General features: G+C 42.4%; 1 protein-coding gene across 3 annotated transcripts; it reads left to right on the plus strand.

The window, feature by feature from the left end:
* Positions 1–1188: 1188 nt before the first annotated feature.
* On the plus strand, positions 1189–25336 carry LOC105018757 (tubulin polymerization-promoting protein). 3 transcript variants are annotated; one of them, XM_010884435.5, is made up of 5 exons: positions 1190–1358; positions 11293–11391; positions 12853–13194; positions 20793–20946; positions 22796–25336. In XM_010884435.5, exons 2-5 carry the CDS (start codon positions 11360–11362, stop codon positions 23027–23029), a joined length of 762 nt encoding a protein of 253 aa, XP_010882737.1. In that variant the 5' UTR covers positions 1190–1358; positions 11293–11359; the 3' UTR covers positions 23030–25336. The 3 variants fall into 3 exon arrangements, with proteins under 3 accessions (XP_019897069.1, XP_010882737.1, XP_010882736.1); XM_010884434.5 differs by lacking the exon at positions 1190–1358 and adding an exon at positions 8704–9049; XM_020041510.3 differs by lacking the exon at positions 11293–11391 and having other exon boundaries at positions 1189–1358.
* Positions 25337–25741: the final 405 nt, after the last annotated feature.

The raw sequence follows: 25741 nt of genomic DNA on the forward strand, positions 1-25741 counted from the left end.
AATTCCGGAATCAAATAATATTCCTTTCACAAGTTTACCACACAGTAGAGCTATTCACACTCCAGTGCAATGGGGGTTTCAGTCATGTACCAAAGGAGTAGGTACAGTACTCAGAAGGCTCCAGCCAGTGACTAAACGCTCTGTCATAGAATGAGCTACGAGTCCTGAGAAACCTTTGGAATATTCTTCTCTGTCCTAGGGCCTGACCTCACTCAGCTCTGTGTGCACTGTACCACCACTAGCCTATGCGGCCTTAGTGAGTACTAACCGAAATAGTGCATTATGTACAGGGTAGGCTGCCATTTAGAACTTAAACCTTGTTGCTTGTTTACCACAGGCAGTTCAATGCTTCTAATGAGGTCACTGCCACCGAGTGGGCATCAAAAAGCTAAGGCCCAAACGTGTATATAATAAAAATCACCAACTGAAGTAATGTTGGATAAATCCAATATGAGACATGAGTTGCGGTAAAAGTCTATGTGCATTCCTAGAGGATGTGAGGAACTGCCAGGCTTCGGTCCTTATCTCCATCTTTTAAGGAAATGTCTTATTTCCCAGGAGAAAGCTTGCATTCTGAATGACACCCCGTGTGAGTCGGGGGCCAAAAGCAGTGCACTGCTTGGGGGATAAGTTACCATTGGTGACACACCCTCATATCTGGAGGGAAATCTTTCCCTGGAGAGGTCATCCCACTGGCCATGTGCTGACCAGGCCATTCAAAACCTCCTGAACTCCACGGATGCATTTCCTGTAGAAAAGAAAATACAGTTTTTCTTCACTGATCTTTTTATTAAACATGCCTAAGCCCCTGGCCCTCTGCCCCCACCCTCTGTAATTGGACTACTGTTTTCTTACCCTGCCAGTAGTGGCTGAATGTCAAATTTGATTCTATCGTTGCCATGGAATACAATACCCTCAATTGGTCTTTAAGTGGTGCATTTGTGTATATTAAAACTGGATTATTCAATCAACTAATTGTGTTTCTAACTCTCTGATAGAGTTTAGAAATGCTCAGAATACTTAAGATCCCAGAAGAAAATTAAAACAAATTCCCACGGAAGGCATTCCCTTATCCTTTTACGGGTAAAACAAAACAACGTTCTACATATTGCCCATCATATAATACCGTCGATGTTTACACAAGTAGTAGGAGTGCAGCCAATCAACGGGCTTGATTTCTCACAACATCTTTCAGAGGCGAACAGCAGGCAGATGAGATTTCGTGCAGCTAGAGAGCTGTGTTGCCTACGCTCCTCCAACGCACGCTCCCTCAACGCGCTTCGACGCGCAGTTATGGTTTTGTGGAACTGACAACAGAGAAAAGAACGGCGGATTGAAGAAGGATTTCGATATCACGTGTAAGTGTTATTTTAAAGATGTGCTAATGTTTCTTTCGTAAATGATGTTGACAATGTATTTGTTTTGGTGTGCTATTGACAAATGCCTATGCATTTTTTCACGCGTTACATATTGCACATTGATTTAAATATTAACGTATGTCGATATTTAATTGCTCACTCAGTTACATTATAGCGTGGAATCCATGCAGGAAGTTGCCTGATTGTCAAATATGCTTTCGTTTTCACTGCGTTTATCTGTACAGCGACAATGCATTGCATAACCGTGTATGGTTTACCACATATTAGACGTTGTCAATAGTTGATACACAATTATGCATTACCCGGTATTGCATTATGCACTAACAAGAGCAGCTACTGCAGACGACATGCTTGTTCACAATAACAATGATCACGTGCCATGGTGGACTGTTCCAGAGACCACTGTCAGAGAGCGTGATGCTCTATACAGTTGACGTTTATGTAACAGTCACGTATCGGAAACATTGGGGGTTTATTCTTAATGGTGTATCATTCTACTGTACAGTAAACTGAACTGCCTGTGCCGTTTATTACATTTGTGTGTTGTTACCCCTTTATTCACTGTATATTCACTACCTTTGGCGTGGACATTCACCGCACAACTGATGCTCCTGAACTGCAGCGCGAAGCATTTGCCCCCTCCCGGCTTCTCGGATGAATAGATGCATAATTTATTGTTACGTAAGGCGTTCAGCCTATAAGGAATGTAGATGAATGAAGCTTTTTGTAATGGTGTAAGTTATATAGAATCTGTTTAGGATTAAATTAACCCATTAACGAACTCCTGTTACACAACTACATTTAGAAATTGCGCTTAATAATAGCGCATACAAATATATATCTACTCTCTTGATGGGATTTTTGTTTAGCAACGATTTCCACAAAATACATTGTCGAATAAAAATAAACCGGTTCCACCCACTAGCTGTCAATAAAATATTGTTCAGGCTATGTTCTTTAAGGTGTTGGGGCCATTTTCGAGTCCTTACTGATTTTAAAACCGATATGAGTCAACATTTTAACTTGGCCACACGGAAACAATTACTGTGTTCTTGCTAGCAACCTCAGATTATATTTGTTCTTATGACTTGGGCCTGGGTTTGTATTGCATATGGGGGGGTGGGGTAGAGCCAATGGATCCCCGGATTTTCAGTATTTGTCGGGGGTCTGATGTACCTGTCCTCTGTTGTCAGTTATTGTCGGGCTGAAGGGTGAATCGTCCCTCAGTGTCTGGCGTGAAGCAAGTTTTCCTCTATGATTTGGCTTAATTTAAATCAGCATCCTGTTTCAATCTACCATTATCAAGCAATGTTGCATATAGGACGTTTGCCTGTATTTTTATTTCGTATATTTGTGTTGTATTCAATCAGGTGTCTGGGTTATTATCGAAGAGTCACTGTAGCTGATCCATTCTTCCACCGTTTTCATAAGTCTGTTGGTGTTTAACATGACCAGTGGCCTCATGGTGACATCCCTCTGCAGTTTTCTTCCTGCCCTGCAGCGCAGTTCTGAGTGACAACTGTATCTTCATTTCGGAGTGGTTTAACACAAGATAATTATTAACATGGCCATGTTTAAAGAAATATAAATTGGCTGTTTAAAATGAAAATCTATGTGAAAATATTCACCAAATATTGTGATGTCAGTACCCAGCCCTGAGGATCTCCGAACAAAGGCGAGCACTGATTAGCATTTCAATATGGTGTTGTTAGAGGCTTAGCAGGCGGCACTACCGTGGGCTTACATGTAGTATTTACTGTTTCACGGACAGCTTACATGAGGGCATTAGCTAGCAGCCCTCGCTTTTCTCGATCTCCAGCCGAATGAAGGAGAAGCAGGGCCGTGATTGCCAAAGTAGACCACGTTCACCAAGTCCAAATAGGCCAGGTCGTACACTACAAATACGTGGCACCGCATTTTGTTAAAAGCACCCCTGCCTTACATATATTCAGCTTTGTGTAGCCCATATGTTGTATTACATACGCTTCAGGAGAGGATGCAGTCATTCACTGAGTTTGCCCCAGATTTCTGTCTTCGCTCTAGGTTGCAGTGCACTGGTCCGAGAGCCACTGGCTCCTGTCATAAACAATTACCCTCCTAGTGTAAATTAGACTATTTTGTTGTTCCAGTTGTTCATATTCAGGACTGGAAGGAAGTTGCAGAAGGTTATGTTTCTAGAAAAAGCCACAATATTTGAAGTGGGTAGTCTACATGGCCACTGCAAAAGGCCAAAGAGCTGGTCTGGGGTGATGCCGTGTCTAAACCACTACCTTTCTGCAGCACATGTAAAATGCAGTGTTTAGGAATACTTAACTGATGCTTCCAGCGTGGATTCAAATCCAGCCCAATGCTCTTTCAGCATTCCAATCTGTCTCACCTCTGTTTGCCCAGTGAGCAACTAACAGGAGTGGGGCCTCCCCGACTCCTTTACAAGAAAGACATTTTACATTTAGTCCTTTAGCAGACACAACCTTTATCCAGGGGGACTTACAGGAGCCTACAGGTAATCAAGCTTCAATGTCTTGCTCAACGGCACATCAAAATATTTTAAGTTAATAATTTTGGTTTAGGGATTAAAAGTAGTGACCTTTGAATTCTGATTGCTAGGTTACCTGTTGCCCCAGGTCTTGTCATCCTCCCCCCTGTGCTTTTGGATGAGCTACTCGACCAGGTAAAGGGAGTTTATAACGAACTGGTGAAATAAACAACTAAGTTGAAAATGTTTCCTTTATTTTTATTTAATTGACCACTGGTTAGTTATGAAGTCCATTTAGCTGGTAATTTATTAGGCCTTTATTAGAAACTTCCCAAAGCTGGTGTACAAAGCCGAAGCCAGCAGAGTACTTTCACTCTGTAATGTTTAGATCTCTGACTACTCTTCATGTAGTGCACTACTATTCACAGTAACCTAGATCCCTTAACATATAGGCAATAGGGTGCCATTTGTCAAAGACTGTTATTTTACACCACCACCCTCAGTTCTTTTGGATGAATCTCGTCATTTGAGAGGTAACAGGGATGTGTCTCAAATGCCGCCCTATTCCTTATGTTGTACACTACTTGTGATTAAGGCCCACCTAGTGCCCTGACAAGGGAATAGGGTGCCAATTGAGACGCCATCCATGCCACTGCTGCTCTCGCTGTGGCCAATCACCCATTGGGTTGCGTGCATTGCTCAGCCTTGTATGGCCTACACCCCTCCAAAACATATTGTTTTTGAAGCACAATGCATTTGTGTCTGACACTGGAGGGGGGATGTAGACGAAGACACACAGTCGCACATTTCAGTGAGAGAGAGAGAGAGACGTAGAAAAAGAAAGACACAGACAGCAGTGAGTGACTTCAGACCCATGGACAAGCATGGTGATGATGTAATTGGATTTCGGGGGGGGGGGGGTCTCTGACGGTGATGGGTGACAGTGGCACCATGACAGACTGGTTTGGAGGGGGGTGGAGCATTTGCTGGCGAGATATTCTGACTGGTGTGCTCAGGATTAGTAGAGTCCATCAATTGTTCTATTCACAATCACCCATATTATTGAGATTATTTTATTTTCACCCTTTCTCCATCGCAATGAGAGGTTGGTGTAGTCGGTGTTGATTATTTTCGGGTCATTGTCCCATCCATACTCAGGAAGGTGTTTATGTCCACCATGGACATGTCGCCGGGGGGACCTGTGGATGTCCTGTGTGGCTCTGTTGGAAAAGCATTGTGCTGTTGATTTTGGCCTTGATTCCTATGGTGGACCTGTACGAAAAAGGTTTGAAAATGATCTGGGACCAGGATATTGGGCTGTGCTAGGTTCCAAGCATGGTGTGATGTTCAGCCGAAAGCTCAGGTTTAAAATTCAACAGACATTTACGTTTTACATATCAGACATTAAGCAGAGGTCCCTATCCAGTGTGACTAGTTCATACATTTTGAAAACGGCCAGGTGGGAGAAATACACGGCCCTGTAGTAGTAGTAGTAGTAGTAGTAGTAGTAGTAGTAGTAGTAGGTACACTACACCCGACGACCACACGGCCCTGTAGTAGTAGTAGTAGTAGTAGTAGTAGTAAATGCACTACACCCGACGACCACACGGCCCTGCAGTAGTAGTAGTAAGTACACTACGCCCGACGACCACAAGGCCCTGTAGTAGTAGTAGTAAGTACACTACACCCGACGACCACACGGCCCTGCAGTAGTAGTAGTAAGTACACTACACCCGATGACCACACGGCCCTGCAGTAGTAGTAGTAAGTACACTACACCCGACGACCACACGGCCCTGCAGTAGTAGTAGTAAGTACACTACACCCGACGACCACACGGCCCTGCAGTAGTAGTAGTAAGTACACTACACCCGACGACCACACGGCCCTGCAGTAGTAGTAGTAAGTACACTACGCCCGACGACCACAAGGCCTTGTAATAGTAGTAGTAGTAAGTGTCAGACATGGCCTCCAGTGTCAGACACGGCCTTGTAATAGTAGTAGTAGTAGGTACACTACCCCCGACGACCACAAGGCCTTGTAATAGTAGTAGTAGTAAGTACACTACGCCCGACGACCACAAGGCCTTGTAATAGTAGTAGTAGTAAGTACACTACGCCCGACGACCACACGGCCCTGTAATAGTAGTAGTAAGTACACTACACCCGACGACCACACGGCCATGTAGTAGTAGTAGTAAGTACACTACGCCCGACGACCACAAGGCCTTGTAATAGTAGTAGTAGTAAGTACACTACGCCCGACGACCACACGGCCCTGTAATAGTAGTAGTAAGTACACTACACCCGACGACCACACGGCCATGTAATAGTAGTAGTAAGTACACTACACCCGACGACCACACGGCCATGTAGTAGTAGTAGTAGGTACACTACACCCAACGACCACACGGCCCTGTAGTAGTAGTAGTAAGTACACTACACCCGACGACCACACGGCCCTGTAGTAGTAGTAGTAAGTACACTACACCCGACGACCACACGGCCCTGTAGTAATAGTAGTAGTACGTACACTACACCCGACGACCACATGGCCCTGTAGTAGTAAGTACACTACACCCGATGAAGTCGCCCATCGGCAAAGTCGATGCTAGAAGGAAGACAATAGCAAAAGGCACTGGGTCATGGTGGTCTGTTCCGATTGGCTGACCGTGCCACATTCCAGAGCGGCTGGCTGGCTGCGATTGTCATGTCTAGATGGAGAACAGATGGGTCTGCTGCACGCCCACTCACCGTGGTAGCACAAGGAGTGAGTAGCACACATGTATACACACACCCTTTTTCTCAACCCCCTTTTCGTCCCTTGCCTACCTTCGCCATATCCGGTTGTATCCACAACTGACGACCTCAGTTAACTTCGCAGGCGTCCAAGCAGCCTCAGGGAGTCGCTAGACCGTGATGAGATCAGGAAATCCCTGCTGACAAATTACCCATGGTTCTTGGCCACTCTTCAGCTAGCAGCACGGTCAGGATGTCAACCTAGACTGTTATGGTCAGCTTGGTGCCGAGAAAGAGATTTTTCTTGCTTTAGCACTATTTGTTGATATTGGGCATTTTAAAATGGGACAATTAATGGTTTCAATTAACCACTCATCTGTGCAATACATTGCCAGAAGGCGAGTACATGTAAGCATGCTGTCATCCAGTAACAGATTTGTCTCATGAGATCTTGTCTCATCCAAACAGCTTTTTTTCTCTGAATCTGTCGACAAATATGGGTCAACTAACAGACATCACCCCATACTGTTAGCAACTGTTCACACTGTTTTGAGCCTGGTTAATGCCATAGTCATAAAAGTATATTAGATCCAAGACACAGCAACTATAATTTATTATTGTTTCATAATAGAAAAATAGAAAAAAAATTTGATGTAATTCATTCATAGCATTTATTCATAATCACAACTATGGACAAAATTTGCTTAAATGTAGACACAATGAAAGGAAAATTCCATAACTTAAAAGTACCAAAATACTTTCTCCAAACATTCTCCACACCAGTCGGTCTTAATTGTTGACATGGTCCCACATTTTCTTTAGACTAATTCACTTTGCTGTTTCCCCAAATGGTATCGTATTCCCTTTGGCCAATGTCAGAAGTAATGCACTATTTAGAGAATAGGGTGCCATTTGGGATTCAGGCATTCTCACCAGACTCTCTGTTAGTCTTGAATATAATGGGTGTTTAAGGGGTCTTAAGGCACTTGAACACTTGAGACTTGACTATCAAATGGTAGTGTGAAAAGACTCCTTTGTTCTCGATCAATGTTACAATACTCTTCAGGGCACAAAGGATGCCACAGAGCACTCTATCGTAGGAACGAGGCTGTCTCAGTAAATAAATGACCTAAAGCATTCACCAAACCCAACTGTGAAGACAGACATGGTACTAACTCTGCCTGTACATGTAGATGATTAGAGACAAACTGTGTTCTGTGGAAAGGTGATGCGGGGTGCAAGCTGAAACAAGGCTGTGCAAGTTTCACAGGTCATCTGAGGTTTGGTGCTACAAACTACTGTAAAGTGCTGTCAGGTTAATCATATAGTAACTATTTTACTTTATTGGGGGCAGGGAAGCTGTTACACTGATGGAGATATTTGCATTATTTTTTATTCTATTACGTGGTTTAATAGCTGGATGCTTAGGGGTTAAAGACTCCAGTAAGGTTCCCAAAATTCAAAGGCCTCTAACAACAAATTCCAACTAGATGATTCTCTGATTTCCTGCCTGTTCCTTGCTAATTCTAATATTACAGTTGGGGTCTTGGAAACCCTGGGAATTTTTGTCAAGGTTATGATACATTTTACTCCTAATTAACTGTAGGTCCTCTACCAAGGTTCAGGCCTACCTTAACTTATACCCAGTTAGAGTTTCAACATTTAACTAAACAAACTTGCACGAGCACGTCCATGTGTAAAGCAATGCAGTATGTCAGGAATAGAGGGGCATTTGACCATGCCTGTTTTGGCCAGAATCCTGGATGACCTATGCCATCCCTTCAGCAATGGTGGCACTCTGCGATGTCACCCACTGTTGCATGCGTGCGTGTGTGCGTGCGTGCGTGCGTGTGTGTTTGTATAGAGAAAACCATGGGACTCAGAGGCCAGTGAGGGCTGTCACAGGGCTTTCACAATGACTCTCCAGTGTCCCCTGTTCTGAATGACATTATTGAGAGATAATAATAATTGCTTGTTTATTTATAGGAATGGACTAGCCAATCATAATGTCCTTACTCGGGGTCCGTCTAGATCTTTTAAACTGTACTTACAGTTGATTTATGTGGTTCATTGTAGCTTTGTGTTGTTAACACGACTCATGCTGTGCCACCCTTGTATTAGCTGAGAGGATTCTGGGACTTCACTGGCGACAGCAGCTACCATTCCATCTTCAATATGTGAATCAGAGTGGCAGTTAAAACTGTTGCCCAACTGATTTTGAAGTCAGACTACCAATGGAATATGAAAGTTATTTGTCCTTTTTCCAGAGCTCTAGATAACACTATAAACTATCTGGGAGCAGCAGACAGAGTTGAATAGTTGTGTGTGGGACTTTGTTGGGATGTACTTTACCATGGCAACACAAGTCCTTCAAGGCTACTGAGTGGTTACTGTAGATCACCATGGGAACAACTTGGTGAGCACAGTCATTATTTTCCCTCAGTGGTACATTATCAGTAAGTCATTTTTAATATCATATTTTTTTAAACAAATCTTTGTTGAAAAGCTGATTGTCATTATTTTAGTACTGGTGTTTCAAAGTCAGTTTATCAATGCAGATGTCTGTGATCCAAGAGTCAAAGTCATGTATAGTGGCTTACGATATGGCTAGCCTAAATGCCACTAGACTTGCTGTGTACAGATATAAATGATGATGACGATGATGTGTTTAAAGAGGAATCCTGGTCCTTAGACTGATTGAAAACATCTGGAGAGGGAAAGGGAATCACAAATGGCACCATATTCTACTGTATATAGTCCACTACATTTGACTGGAGCCCTCTCAAACGCAGTGCACTAAATAGGAAATAGGGTGTTTTTTGGATCACAACCAGAGAATGATTGTTGGAAAACAACCCCTTAACAGGCGAGGGTCTTTGCTGTGGCTGGACTTAAAAAAAAAAAGAAAAAGAAGGCAGGCAAGTTTTATCAGTTGGATTAGAAAAATTGCAAACAGGGTGATACAGCTGTTGCCAGGTCTGGCGTTGTGGGTAAGTGGACTGCAGTTCTCTTTGTATAGAATACTTCAAAGTTGAGGTTATATTATATTTTTTAAACCTAACTACTGTATTTAGGTTGTGCAACCCCGTTTCCTAAAATGTTGGGATGCTGTGTTAAATGGAAATAAAAACAGAATGCAAAGATGTGCAAATCAATTAAACCCTATATTTAATTGAAAATCATACAAAGAGGACATATCAAATGTTGAAACTTAATTTTTTTATTGTTCCTCAAAAAATATATGCCCACTTTAAATTAGATGCCAGCAAAACAAGGGACTTATGCAAGGGACAAGGCCGAAAATCAGTACTGGATGGCCGTAATCTTTGGGCCTTCAGATAGCACTGCATTAAAAACACACGATTCTGTTGTGGAAATCACTGCATGGGCACAGGAACACTTGCGAAACCATTTTCTTTGAACACAGCACATAGCTGCATCCACAAATGCAAGTTAAAACTCTACCATGCAAAGAAGAAACCAGATATAAACAAGACCCAGAAACACCACTGTGTTCTCTGGGCCTGAACTCATTTACAATGGACTGAGGCAGAGTGGAAAACTGTTGTCTGTTAAATCAAAGTTGTTTATAATTTTGGGGAATCATGGACGCCGCGTCCTCTGGGCTAAAAAGGAAAGGGACCATCCGGCTTGTTATAAATGCATAGTTTAAAATCCAGCATCCGTGATGGTATGGGGGTGCATTAGTGCACATGGCATGGGTGACATGCACATCTGTGAAGGCAACATTAATGGTAAACATTATATACAGGTTTTGGAGCAACATATGCTGGCATCCAGACATGTTTTTCAGGGAAGGCCTTGCTTATTTCAGCAAGACAATGCCAAACAACATTCTGCCTGTATTACAACAGAATGGCTCTGTAGTAAAAGAGTCCAGGTGCTAAACTAGCCTGCCTGATGTCCAGACCTGTCACCAATTGAAACATTTGGTGCATTATGAAATGAAAAATATGACAAAGGAGACCCTAAGCTGTTGAGCAGCTGAAATCCTATATCAAGCAAGAATGGGAATACATTTCACTTCAGAAGCTACAGCAATTGGTCTCCTCAGTTCCCAAACGCTTATAAAGTATTGTCAAAAGAAGAAGTGATGCAACACAGTAATAAACATGCCCCTGTCCCAAGTTTTTGAAACATGTTACTGGCATTAAATTCAAAATGTATTTTTCCAATAACAATAACAATTCTCTGCTTCAACATTTGATATGTTGTCTTTGTACTATTTTCTATTAAATATAGGGTTTAAATGATTTGCACATAATGTAATTATGTTTTTATTTGCATTTTATGCAGCGTCCCAACTTCTTTGGAAACAGGGTTGTACAATCTGCCATGCTATCACATATTCAGTGCTTTGGATTTTTGGCCAATGTACTTAATTTTGTGCGTGTAAGTAGGGCACTTTGTAGTGAATCAGGTGCCATTTGGGATTCAGCCAAGTGAGTCATAAATCTCTAGAAAGTAGAAGTGTGATTTAATAGTAAGGTGAAAGTGAGAGCACCTAACACCCATATTTCTGTACTTTGCACTTTGCTTTCAAACTTTAAAGAACAATTGGCTGTCCCCTTTAATGCTCTTGCAAACAAAGACACACACTCACAAACACACACAGAGGGTGAGGGAAAAAGGGAGACACTGACCGTCACACTCACAATGTTCGTTTCATCTTTTCCAGCACAAAAAAACAAAGAGAAAAACCAACGCCAAGCAGTGTAGAGGGTGGAAACATCTACTGCAGAGCCATGGCTGACCCAATACATATGGCTGACCCGAAGTGAGTAGTGCTGGATGTCTTTGAATGTACTTCAAACTTCTCTATGGCCTGAGTTTTCCAGTGAAACCGTGGAGAACCTGGACGTTTGTCGGTGCAGCCGGCCAACCTGACGGTCCATCTACTGGTGGTGCCCAGCATGGCTCTGCTCTTGATTTCCACCGGAATCTATTAATAAACCCCCCCACCCACCCATGCCAGAACACTTACGACATCAGCCCATTCACAGTCAGCCCGGCCCAAGCGAAAGCTAACAGCTGATAATTGGCTAGAGTGCTGCCTCCAGCACACTGAGCTAACTTGCGGCAGGAGAGCCAGAGCAGAGAACTCTGTCCCCGTCCTGATGTTGGAGATGACGTGTTTTCACCGGGGAAGCCGGGTCTACAGCCCCAATGGCATCCTATTCCCTGTACAGTGCACTACTATTCACCAGAAAAAATTCTCACCAATACAGCCACCCCCTCTCACCTATACGTTATCCCAAATACTAGTAGATTGGTTTTGACCGGAATCCACAGGGGAATAGGGAACAATATTTAGTATCTGTGTAGTGTTTATTTGTCTTAACATATATTTAGTATCTATTATGATCAACATTAGCATCTACCATGGCAAAGATGGCTGTTCCTGGGTTCCAGACAGCACACTGGACCCTACAGAAGAGAGGGCATTTGGAACACATTCTTAGTATCTAGTGAGGAAGACTACAGCTAACTCGGCAGTGATCTTTTACATTCGGGATGACAACATGATGAGGTAGAGAGGAGAATTCCACTTTCCCTTCCAGGGCTGTTATTGTGGTCCCATCCACCTGTACTAACAGTGGTTTAAAAGAGCTGACACAGACCTCAGTGTTGGATGTCTGTGGGCGCTGTTTCAAACTGTGGTCTGTCTTTAGTATCGACAACCAAAAAACCCAGGATATCTGCACTAAATGTGCTAATGATGACATTTTCCTCAAGTAGAGTCATCATTGTTTTTAGCTACCGGATAGTTTCCCAAGTCGTTTTGAAAAGTGACCTTACATAACATGTATTTGTCTGTCAATTTAAGATTTCACAAAGACAGTCAAACCAAACCAAGATGCATCTAAAAACTCTAACATTGGAGCCTTCCTGTATTGGTATTCTTGTCTGTTGTGTGAAGCAATGGGCTCACATGTGAGCAATGGATTCTCCCTCTTTAATAGGCCAACTCAAACTCCAAATTGTAATTTCTCTTAATCTAATAGTATCTCTCCTATTCGTACAGAGAGAGCCTAGTTCGCTCTGGTTCATTCCTGAAGCTGACATCCCCCAAAGGTGAACGAGAACCACTGTTTGCCCAAACCCAACAGTTGTTGTTTCGGTTTTATTGATGAATGGGACAAATTGAGAATTCTGCATTGTGGCAGGGAAAATGTATAGACATGAAACCCAAACTGTCCTGTACCCAGCTTCATAATGACTCTTTCCTCTTGTTCAGAGACAGCATGACAGATTTCAAAGTACAAACGGCCAGGCACCCCATCTCCAGCACCTCAGTCCCCCTGCGGCCACCCAGTGATCAACAGTCCAAGGACCGTGCTTCCAAGAGGCTCTCCTCCGACTCCAACGGGACAAGCGAGAGTGGGGCGGGGGCGCGGACTCCCGTGGAGATAACCGCACTGGAGGAGTCATTCCGGCGCTTCGCTATCCACGGCGACACGCGCGCCACTGGGAAGGAGATGCACGGCAAGAACTGGTCCAAGTTGTGCAAGGACTGCGGCGTCATAGATGGGAAGACCGTCACCCTCACGGACGTGGATATCGTCTTCACTAAAGTCAAGTAAGGAACGTTTTCCTGGTTTAAAAAAGGGATTAGGGTGCCATTTAGAACAAAAACTACTAATGGGAACTTGTCCCAATTGAAGAGAGAGCCAAAGGGGTCACCATCTTTGGTTTCACTTCCCTACTGATGATGAGCTGCAATTCATTCAGCCAATATTCAGTCTCAGCATAAAGGCACGACTGGTTAGAGATGCTGTAAGGGGATCATACTTTTTATATAATCGTTATGCAAGGCTAACAGACCAGTGCAGTCATGGCCAAAAGTATTGGCACCCTGGCATGTTTTTCAAATAAGTTGAAATTGACAAAGTATTTGGACACGCTAATTCTTCATTTCACTTTGAATGTTACAGCACCTTTGTTTCTGATGCAGATCAAAATATATAATTTTTAATCTGAAAAAAACAGACATGGCATTGACAAAATGATTGAAACCTAGACTCAATATTTGTTAACAGCAATCAAGCGCTTCCTATCAATGGAAGAGCTTCCTGCTCCTCAGTACTGGCAGTCTCACTATTGTTGTGCAAATTGCTCCCGTTCTCCCAGATTTTGAAGGGTGCCTCCCAACTGCTGCTTTCAGGTTAGATCTCCCCAGAGGTTTTCAATAGGATCTATATAAGTACTCATTGGGGTCATTGCCCAGCTAGAAGACCCATAACCTTTAATGGAGACTTAGCTTTCTGACAATGGACTGAACCGTTCACTCCAAGAGTAAATTGGTATGTTCAGATTTAATGATGCCATTTACATGTTGGAGTGTTAGTGCCAGAGGCAGCAAAGCAACCCAAAACACCACTGAACCTTTTCTGTGTTTGACTGTGGGAAAGGTGTTCTTTTTTTCAAAGGCTTCATTCTGTTTTCTTAACGTTTTACCAAAAAGCTCTCATTTTGTCTGATCCGTCCACAGAAGATATTCTCTTGGTAGTAGGGTCCTACTGGGTCTCCTAAAATACAACTCCCTTTCATTGAGTTGGCAACGGATGGTGTAGGTTGAACTGATCATGCATTGTGTCTAAAAGTCTGTTAGAATCTGTGGGGCAGCGGATCGAGGGGCTTTCTCCGTCATTTGAAAATTCCTTTGCTGCGATTTTCCATTCTTGCCTTAATAACATTATGTATGGCGGAAACAGGAACTGCAAGGAGATGGACTTGTGGTCTTGAGAATGTCCATGTGATGCTACAATCTTGTCTGACCAGCTCTGGTTTTCTTTCTTTTCTCCTTGTTCATTTTGGAATACACAGTGACACAAAACAGGAAAATGAGTCCTTTTCTCTATTCAAACTGGTGAAGTGACTTTTCCATACTGCAGACACCTTGAATTCCAAAGTTGAGGAGAATCATCTGAGTGAAATCAAATTATTTCCAACTGCTGCTAGAAGGTGTCAATAATATTGACTGAGCCATATTACATTTTCTTTCTTGTAGTATAAACAAGTATTTGGTAAATGATTCTGGAAGAAATACATATGTGGAACCAAATTATTTATGAATTTAAACAGCTTTCTATAGGAAATTAGTGAATTTTTTAAATAAAGTGCAAGGTTGCCAAACTTTTTGCCCACAACATTAAGTTAGTAGCATGGATGGTTAACACTAGGAAGGTTTTCGTATTAAGTTGGCATTTAATGACATATCTCACTGATTGTCTCAATGATATGTCATGTAATAAAAATGGCACATAGAGTAAAGATAGTACATTTAACAGAAAGTAATATGCTGTATTTTATAGTTACAAACACACGTATCTGAAAGGCACATTATTTTCCTTTATTTTATATTCCATAATCCTCATTAAAATTCAGAATAGAATCGGTAAAGATAATAAAATGTATATTCATTAAATATTTGATCTAACAATGAATATTCATCAAAGATCTGATCTTACAGTGGATATCCATCCAAGATCTGATCTTACTGTCAATATTTGTCGAAGATCTGCTCTAACTGGCTCTTCATCAAATGATTCATTTATTTTAATGTGCCAACTCAAGTCTTATTTGGAAATATATTTTTTTGTCTTGCGTAACATTTAGAAGTTTAAAAGACCTGACTGCAAAATGCTACATTTCGTTCATACAAACTGGTATCATAGTTAGCGTGCAGAAATTGGTGGGGATACTTTTTTACTGTAATGTTGCTAACTGTTTGTGATATCATGAACATACCAGCATCATACTCTGATTCTTATCTCATCATAGTGTGAAATACACATACAATCAAAAGTGTACTTTTGCTAGGGAGAAATTAGGAGGTCCTCGATCTTTCCCCCACATCATCTTCCTCACACGTGTATTCATGAAATTCCTGTTGTTTTGGTCAAGTTCTATTGAACTATCTAACCTCATCAGTTGTTACTTGACATTCATAAAAAAAATATATCAAATAGACCGGGTATTCCCATTCAGGTCTGAGGTTCTGCTTAGTAACATTCAATAATGCCCCCAAAAGCAACCACGTTTTGTGGGGTTATTTGTTGCCCCTCAGTTAACGGTTCAGGGTCAGGAATGATTGCTCATTCAGCTGTTTTCCTAAAGGCCTGATGTAGTCATCATCCTCTGCTGCAGGGTGTAGAGATTTATTTTTGTGTATGTAATGACCTAAATAGGTACTCGCCCCACGAACACACACACACCAACTGGACCATGTGTTTTGTGGTGCTCAGTGTTAGTAGGTTTTATGTTGAATTTTAAATGGAAAGTAAGTTGGAATTTACTTTTACACGCATGGCAGTGTATGTCTGATGTTTTGACTATGAATATTGTGCTATAACTTGAAGGCCAAAACAAATGATAGGACAGGTCATTTGTGATGTCTTTTTTGTTTATAAAAAAAGAAAAGGGGGGGGGGGGTGTTCTCTGTTCTACTGTGAAGCTGCTATGAAGGGATCTCTTTCATCCTGACTGAGCCATAAGAATAACTATTATTCTGCTAGACAGCGTCAGAATAGCCTAGTGCTGCGGCTGAAGCGAAGTCAAAGAGCAGGAAAGAAAAGCAAGCTAAGCTGGTGTTGCCTCCATGTGGGGGTGGAACAGAGAAACCAGAGGGAGCTGAACAAACAATTTGGGTAGGGATGTAGGATAGCCTGAAGGTTGAGAGGGAAAGTTCCCTTTGGTTATCTGTAGGCAAGCATCATGGTTCCCTTGAACATTTCACCGTCAGCTGGTGGAGTGAGCAGAGGAGCGGGGTGAAATTGGTAGAACTTGGATAAGAGACCACCAGGCGAACTGCAGCATTTTAGATAAATTCCAGTGAGCCCAACTAAAAGTATGCTGCAGTAGTCCAGGCGTGAGATGACAAGAACCTGGATTAGGACCTGTGCCACTTCCTGTGTGAAGTAAGATTGAACTCAAAGAATGTTGTAGAGCTTGAACCTGCAAGAGCATGTCACTGTTTGATGTTTGCAGAGAATGCCAGGGTGTTGTCCTGGTTCATGCCAAGGTTGTTTGCACTCTGGGAGGGCGACACCAAGGAGATGTCAACTGCGACGGTCAGGCTTTCAACCTGGAGTAAGAGCTGCTCGCGCTTGTCCAGGTTGAGCTTGAGGTGGTAGGCCAGCATCCAAGCAGAGAGGCCTGCCAGGCATGCAGAAATGTGTGACCCCACTCAGAAGGGTGGAAGTACAAAAACAATAATCCACAAAGCAATGATTTTAGAGACCATTTGTGGATATGATGAAGCCAAGACACTGTAAAAAGGGTAAAGGTGAGGGCCCTGGGGACACCAGTAGTGAGAGCCAGTGGAGCAGACACAGCTCCCCACCTCATCACCTGGTGGGAGTGGCCTGCTGGGTAGGATGCAATTCAAGAATGTGCAGAGCCTTAGACGCCCAGCGCTGAGACGAGGTCGGGACGAGGATCTGATGGTTCAAAGTTTCAAAAACGGGGGATGGATTGAAGAGGATGTGAACAGAGGAGAGAGTCAGAAGTCTCTGTGACTTTCCTTGGTCAAGTGACCCATCTTGAACGCTTATGAGTTATGGTCATGAAGATCATTCAGACAGCAGTGTTTTGTAAAGGAAAGACAGAGAGGATACTGGTCTGTAGTTTTTGACATGTGAGGCTTTAAGTGTTGCTTTCTTGATGTATTGTAGCGACCCTAGTCATGTTTAAGTCAGATTGGATGCAGCCAATGGTCTTGAATTAGTTGATAAGTACAATTAAAGAGGGTCTACAGGTGGGGAGGTGTGAAGGGGACAGGTTGTCTGGCAGGTGGGGGGGTTTGAGAGGAGAAGCTGGCAAATTGTTTCCTGTGGTTCAAGTAAAAAGACGGTAATGTACAACGATAGTGACTTAGCAGTGGATAAAGCGAAAGATAATGTAGTGGGGAGAAAGGGAAAGGATGATAAGTCACTTGGAAGTTTCTTTTTTGACAACATTTTTCCTCCGCTACCTGCAGCCCTTGTAAGGGAGCAGGAGGGGTAAGGCCAGTCTGTCCGGGAGGAAGAGGAGTGTGAGGTTGAAGAGGCAGAATCAGGAGACAAAAGGAAAATAATTTAATGGATCTGAGAGACGACAGTATAGGTAAAGATTGCGACGACGCATGATCATCTGGGTAGGGCTAGAGGTAAGAGAAATGGAGAAGGAAAGAAAGCTGTGTATGCTGAGTGGGAAAGGGCTAGAGTGAAATTAGAAAAGTAATGGGAAGAAAAAGTTTTAAAAATGAATAAAAAGCATCGGAAGGTTAAAGTTGCCCAATAACGAGTGATGAGCCACTGTCAGGAATTCAGCTAATGGCGTGGTCATGCTCATTGTGGAAGTCTGAAAGCAAACCTGCTGGGTGATGGATGACAGCAATGTTAAGCTTGAATAGACCATGGAGGTGTCATCAAACAAAATGTCTCAAAACAAATTGTTTTCCTATTTAAAAAGAAGATTGAGAACAAGTAATGAAGGAAATATAATGTTGGTGCAGTCATAGGCAACTTGCATAAAAATAATATTGTGATATCGTCAGAATTCAACAATATATAAAAATGATCCATTTTTCGATCGCTATATGCTATCCCGTACATTGTGAACTATGGGGAATACAAGACCCCTTCGGAAAAGACCTCTGATTGAGTGTTTCTCATCATCTGCCTTGCTGTATTTACCAGCACCCTGGGACTATGTATGATTCCAGCAATCTTGAGTCCTATCTGTGGAATCTGAATTTGCAGCCCCCCGTGCCTGAATTTAACCCTGTCTCCTTGCCCCGTTCAGAATGTCCTCTTTTGCGTTTGTACCAAAGGCTGCTGTTGTCAGGTGTCTGTACAGTTGAGCAACGGTGCACAGTAGAACCCTGACAATGTGTGTGGTGTGTATATCTTAGAGAGAGGGGGAGGGAGAGGGGGAGGGAGAGGGGGAGGGAGGGAGGGGGAGGGGGGGAGGGAGAGGGGGAGGGAGGGGGGGAGGGAGGGGGGAGGGAGAGGGGGAAGGGATATGTTCTAAACTGTTTCTGACTCGAGGCGTGAGCTGAGCCGAGCTGGGGAGCTGTGCCTTGCCAGAGAAGATGCAGATCGAGCCTTTCTTTTAGTTAGGGTCTGAGCTTAACAGTTCTAGCTAGCACATCACGAATGAAACTTTATTGGCACCGTCTGATGGCAAAAGAGCCCAATAAATCCAGATTTATATGCGCTGTAAATTTCTGTGTTTCATTGCCATGCATTTAGACTGCAGCTAGCCAAAATGTAGCCTACATTTGAGTAATTTAGCGGTGTCCTATTCATATCTGGTTACAGCTAGTTAGCTTACTGTAATGGTTTTATAGCTATGGATTTTGTTTAAATTTGCGACAGGTTGGTTAGGCTACACTCTCATGCCAAGTCACAACAATAACGTTGACTGTTGATGTAATCTGCTGAGTAGTTATTTTACATTTATTCTGTTTGGTTGGCATTTCCAGTGTAAACACGAGAATACAAAAAAGTCCATACATTTTTCATATGATGTGAAAACTATGGATTGACTTTGGGTGGTCAAGCGGTGTAAGCCACTCCCAACTCTCTCCTCTTACTGTTTTTTTCACCACCCTCCTGTGGTGCGTAAACACTCCAAACATTTTTTAAACTAAAACAATAGACACTAGACAATAGAAAAAAAGGAAGGTTTTGAGTGAGGAACAGAAGGGTTAAAATTAAGAGACCACTGCAAATTGAACACTTTGGTTTCTCAGTCAACTCTTATTGGAAAGGAAAGAAAAAGGTGCAGTGGTCTCTGAATGTTTTCCGGAGTTGTACAACCCACCAGTATATATTGTATCAAGTGTGTCAGCGTGGGAGTCTTGATCTAAGATCCGGTCGTCTTTCTTTACTTTGATCCAAAAGGCAAAATTGATCCTAAATCAGCACTTCCTGGCATTGGAAGCACAGTTAGTTTTATATCACTAATCCCTCTGCGCGCTCCTAAAGGAGACCTTTTAAGCAACGGAGCCGTCCTCAGACGGAGCACGCCAGCTGGAAGTTCTATTTCCCAGCTGACATTAGACAGCATGGAACAGGCCCAGTGGAATGGAGCCTCTCGAGTCTTCAACACCGACGGATTGCTCAAACAAAAACCAGCCACCGAAGTAGTCAAATTAATAATAAACCCCAACAGGTCTGTTTACTGTGCTTGTTGCTATGACAGCATGTTGCCAGGGGAGACTGTTAGGCTTTACAGATTTATCACCACAGCAATCGTTGTTTGTGTTTGTGTAACTATGAACGACGCCGCCTGAACATGGAAGTAGAATGGTGTGCAGGCCAATATGTGGTCCAGCTAAAGTACCCTAATGTAACACCCGACACGGTAGCAACATACCCGTTCTCTCGCCTTCTCCTTAAGTGTGCACTCTCGGAAGCCAACAGAAGATTTAGCGAAGGGAGAGAGGCAGGACACAGACGTAATGTGGAGGACTGCTCGTGGGATAAGGAGCATGGAACACCCAAAACATGTTCAGTTCTGATGGGGATGTGGTGTTCTGTAGAATAAACATGTCTCTGTCCAGGTCACGCCGCGGTTCGTTCTCCCCGCGTCTGATCGTCAGCTGAACACACCCTTTCACAACAGGGCCCACAGTTATCTGACATCTCGATGCTATCACAAATGGCTTTGAATGCTGTGTGTTCTATTTAAGCAGTAAGGCACATATGGCCAATATACCTTGGCTAAAAGCAGCTCTTAGGCATGACGTTCTGGCAATATACCGCAAACCCCTTAGGTACCTTACTGCTGTGTACAAACCAGTTACCAACACAGTTGGAGCGAAAAAAGTTTTTTTCATAACTGTGTTATACAGTCACACATACCACAGCATTCTGCCTATAAGCATTCAGGGTTTGAACCACCCAGTTTATAATCTCCTTTGAAACACAAAATAAAATGACTCAGTAATCAGCAGCCACCAAGCGAACCAAATCATGTCCCAAATGGCACCCTATTCCCAATAAAGTGCACTACTTTTGTCTAAGGACAGTATATGGATAAAAGTGTATAATTTAGGACACATGCCCCATGTTTATAATGTGACAAAGGTCAACTTTAACAGCAGCAGTGTGCTCTATGTGAGTTCCACCGATTTCTCTTTTACATCTGTAGTATCTTTCCAAGTGATTTGTTGTTTTCACATTTCAGGAAGAAATCTTGTCGTAACATCACGTATGACGAGTTCAAGGCAGCATTGGGAGAGCTGGCCAGGAAGAGGTTCAAGGAGAAAACAGGAGAAGAGGCGGAGGAGGAAATCTTCAAGATGATTGAGGGGAAAAAACCTGTCATTAAAGGAGTCACGGTAATGTTCTTAAGCAGCATGAAATTAAAACCCAGAATTAGCTACTCCAGTTAAAGTAGATATGAATTAACACACAGATAGATATGCTACAGACCACTGTACAGTATCTCACAAAAGTGAGTACACCCCTCACATTTCTGTAAATATTTGATTATATCTTTTCATGTGACAACACTGTAGAAATGACACTTTGCTACAATGTAAAGTAGTGAGTGTACAGATTGTATAACAGTGTAAATTTGCTGTCCCCTCAAAATAACACAACACACAGCCATTAATGTCTGAACCACTGGCAACAAAAGTGAGTATGAAAATGTCCAAATTGGGCCCAAAGTGTCAATATTTTTTGTGGCCACCATTATTTTCCAGCACTGCCTTAACCCTCTTGGGCATGGAGTTCACCAGCGCTTCACAAGTTGCCACTGGAGTCCTCTTCCACTCCACCACGATGACATCGCAGAGCTGGTGGATGTTAGAGACCTTGCACTCCATAGGGTTTAGGTCTGGAGACATGCTTCGCCAGTCCATCACCTTTACCCTCAGCTTCTTTAGCAAGGCAGTGGTCGTCTTGGAGGTGTGTTTTTTTGGGTCGTTATCATGTTGGATTACTGCCCTAACGCCCAGTCTCTGAAAGGTCGGGGGTCATGCTTTGCTTCACAGTACATGTTGGCATTCATGGTTCCCTCAATGAACTGTAGCTCCCCTGTGCCGGCAGCACTCATGCAGCCCCAGACCATGACACTCCCACCACCATGCTTGACTGTTGGCAAGACACACTTGTCTTTGTACTCCTCACCTGGTTGCCACCACACACGTTTGACACAATCTGAACCAAATACGTTTATCTTGGTCTCATCAGACCACAGGACATGGTACCAGTAAACCATGTCCTAGGTCTGCCTGTCTTAAGCAAATTGTTTGCGGGCTTTTCTTGTGGAACTTCTTTAGAAGAGACTTGCTTCTGGGATGACAGCCATGCAGACCAATTTGATGCAGTGTGTGGCATATGGTCTGAACACTGACAGGCTGACCCCCCACCCCTTCAACCTCTGCAGCAATGCTGGCAGGACTCATACGTCTATTGCCCAAAGACAACCTCTGGATATGAGCACGTGCACTCAACTTCTTTGGTCGACCATGGCAAGGCCTGTTCTGAATGGAACAGTTTCCTGTTAAACCACTGTATGGTCTTGGTCACCGTGCTGCAGCTCAGTTTCAGGGTCATGGTAATCATCTTATAGCTAAGGCCATCTTTATGTAGAGCAACAATTCTTTTTTTCAGATCCTCAGAGAGTTCTTTGCCATGAGGTGCCATGTTGAACTTCCAGTGACCAGTTTGAGGGAGTGTGAGAGCGATAACACCAAATTTAATACACCTGCTCCCCATTCACACCTGAGACCTTGTAATACTAATGAGTCACATGACACCGGAGAGGGAAAATGGCTAATTGCGCCCACTTTGGACATTTTCACTTAGGGGTGTACTCACTTTTGTTGCCAGCGGTTTACACATAAATGGCTGTGTGTTGAGTTATTTTGAGGGGACAGCAAAGGTACACTGTTATACAAGCTGCACACTCACTACTTTACATTGTAGAAAAGTTTCAGTGTTGTCACATGAAAAGATATAATCAAATATTTACAGAAATGTGAGGGGTGTACTCACTTTTGTGAGATAATGTAAGTTAGTCTTGTCCTAGACAGGACAGCCCATAGAATAGCCATGTCCTGTATGTGTAGCACGAGGTAGCTTAATGTACATGTACCAGGACACTACTGATCACAGTGCCATTTGGGACACACATTTATATACTCAAACCACATCTTCAACATTCCTTTCCATCCACAGAGAGCGGTGGCTTCTCCCACGGTGTCGCGTCTCACGGACACCACGAAGTTCACCGGGTCGCACAAGGAGCGATTTGACGAGAGTGGCCGTGGGAAGGGGAAGGCCGGCCGCGTGGACATGGTGGACACGTCTGGGTATGTTGCAGGTTACAAACACCACGGGTCGTACGAGAAGAAAGTAAGCAGGCCCAACGGACCCCCAGGAATCGGGGCCCCTGGAGCCAAACCAATGTGAGGACAGAAGGAAAGAAACGAACAGAAACCGTAGACCAACAAGATGATCATTTTTGAAAAAGAACTCCATGAAAGCACAACAACAACAAAAAAAGGATAGGATTTCATATTTTCCCAACCCATCTTCATTTTTTTTTTTTTTTGTGAGATGTTTTTCGTTCCTCTCTGTGATGTGTGAGAACTGGAAAACTGTTTACATCTATTTTTACAAAGTTATCACCAGCCGGTACATTCCTAACCCATAGCAAGTTACTGCCAAATGTTAAAATCTACGAACCGACCACCAAAGGAAACCAACTGCTTTGCTTTGAGGAAATATTTTTATTATGATAGGGATTTATAAGTATTTATTACAAGCACTAAAAATTCAATAAAAACAAAAAAGTGAGAAAGGTTTGACAAAAAGATTGCTATGGCTAGGCTTCTTTCCACACATTTAGTTGAAATTTATCCTCAATGTAATACTTTTTTAGTTTGCTTTTATTATTGGCATAAGCTGGTTGAAGTACGTACTGTAGATATTCTGGTCATTTGTTAGATTGATCATACCGTCTTCAGTACCAACGGTCTGCCTTCCCTCCTGATCAATGAAGTCTGCTGTATTAGTCTTATTCCACTGTGCTACTTGTCCGACCCCCTTTATACTTCCTCACAGTTTACACATACTGACTACATAGTTTGCCTTGAATCTTTCTTAAAAAACAAACAAACCTTGAGTAGTATATTTAGAAGTGCTATGTCTTCCTGTCTTTAGATATGCAAGTAGTGTATTGTCTGATTGTTAACACCTTTTGTTCATAAGACCATCAAGATATCAGGTTTTATGTTACCTACCGTGTCTTTAACTTCCCTTATCTTAAAAATGTTTCTTTTATACATGTTCTGTGAAGTTATATCAGTACAGTGGGATACCTAGTGTCTTTTATGACACAACAAAGAGAGTTACTTCTCAGAATTATTGTTGGCCTTCAGATACATTTTATCTGGTTCATTCCGAAACCGAAAGTATTTACACCAAACATATTAAACAAGATAAGAGGTCCATGTCCCTAAAATTATTATCTATAATAATGGTATCTAATGTTTTGATAAAACCCAGTTCATTCACTCGGTTGGTTGTTTTAACTGGGCCTCAGCAGCTATAAGGGGAGAGCTGGGCTGTTCAAGATTGTATTTTTAATATTTAACAGATATGTCGTCAGATTTATAAAGTTCTAATATATTGGTGGTGAGATTGTGTCTTTCTAAACACTGACTGCATTTTTTCCCTCTATTTTCTCTACGTTGTGCATGAAGTATTGTGTAGCTACTATGTTCGATTTGGAAATGACCAAATCAGATTCGAAAACGCACACAACACGTTTCCCTTGTCTCATTTAAACTGTTGTGTGAAAATTATTAAAGAAAATAACCAAGTTTTGATCAAACTTTGAGTGTAAATATCATCAGTAATCCTATTAATTACAATATGTTATGGTAGGTACTATTTCAGAATCATTAAGGGGACATTTGGAGTGTGGTGTTTGGTAGTTGGGTGGTGGACATCTGGTGATATTATTATTGACCAAACTTCTAACAGTATTATTGACCTAATAGGATACAAAATCCAAAACCTGGTAGAACCAACCAGGCTATGTTCACGAATATAATAGTTGTACCAGGCTACAAAAATCTATGTCAGTCATTTGAGCTGTGTCAAATGTATGCATATTAAGCTAGAATCATGTTTACGTTCTAAATGGAAAAAGACTGATACACAACAGGTACTACAGTATGGTAAATATGACTAGATCAGTATTTCTGTAGACCCTTGACCTCTAGTCTGAAGACATTTTAGTTGTAACACTGTTGTACTCTTCCTGACACTTTATATGGCACAATTTAAAGTCAGTACCCAAGCAGGATTTTAGTAAAGGGAACTGCTAAAGAAGTATACTTTTGTAGGACATCTATTTTTCAAGCTTAATAACGAGACACTGTCCCTTTCAAACACAACACACTACTTTCAGTGTATTCTGTGCTGACCAATAAGACTTATGCATTGATTGAGATCAAACGAAAACCTGTCCATTAGTGGAATTGTAGTCATTTTAGTATTTCCAGTATGATTTGTCTAGTGTGCTTAATGCCAAATACTGTGCATCTTTTCATGTGGAGGAACAATTGTGTATTTTTTTTAAGTAACTTTTTAATGTAGTATTTTATTGTGCCCTGGTGCATGCTATGTGTTGTTCTCCAGACCATTATGTGTGTGTTCATGATCTGTAGCGTTATTGAAAATAAAAACAACCCATCCCGGAGAACCAGAGGTCTCTTGATACATTTCCTCTGTTTGAGAGGATCGGTTTTGTATGCTTCCTTAGAAACCAAAGTGCATTGGTGAATGTGTGTGTGATCACATCAGTTGAACTCTAAGGCAGACCGAAATATACGTTAAAAGGGACTCTATGTACTGGACTTACTTTTTACCAGGTCCCATGGCAGTGCTGTATACTGTATAGAATGGGCCCCAGGGACTCTCAACACAGATCCTGGGGACCTGAAGTACAGCTAGTTTTCTATTCTACCTGGTAGTTAATCATTTCCACCAGGTATTAGTGGCCAAATGTAGTCCCTGGTTAGAAGGCCAGAAGGAAAACCAACAGTTCTCCAGGTCTTGTTCTCTCTGTTGCTGACCAGTTCTATCATAACTTAACATAACATCACTATACAA

Source organism: Esox lucius, chromosome 20, assembly GCF_011004845.1.
Source record: "Esox lucius isolate fEsoLuc1 chromosome 20, fEsoLuc1.pri, whole genome shotgun sequence".
NCBI lineage: Eukaryota > Metazoa > Chordata > Actinopteri > Esociformes > Esocidae > Esox > Esox lucius.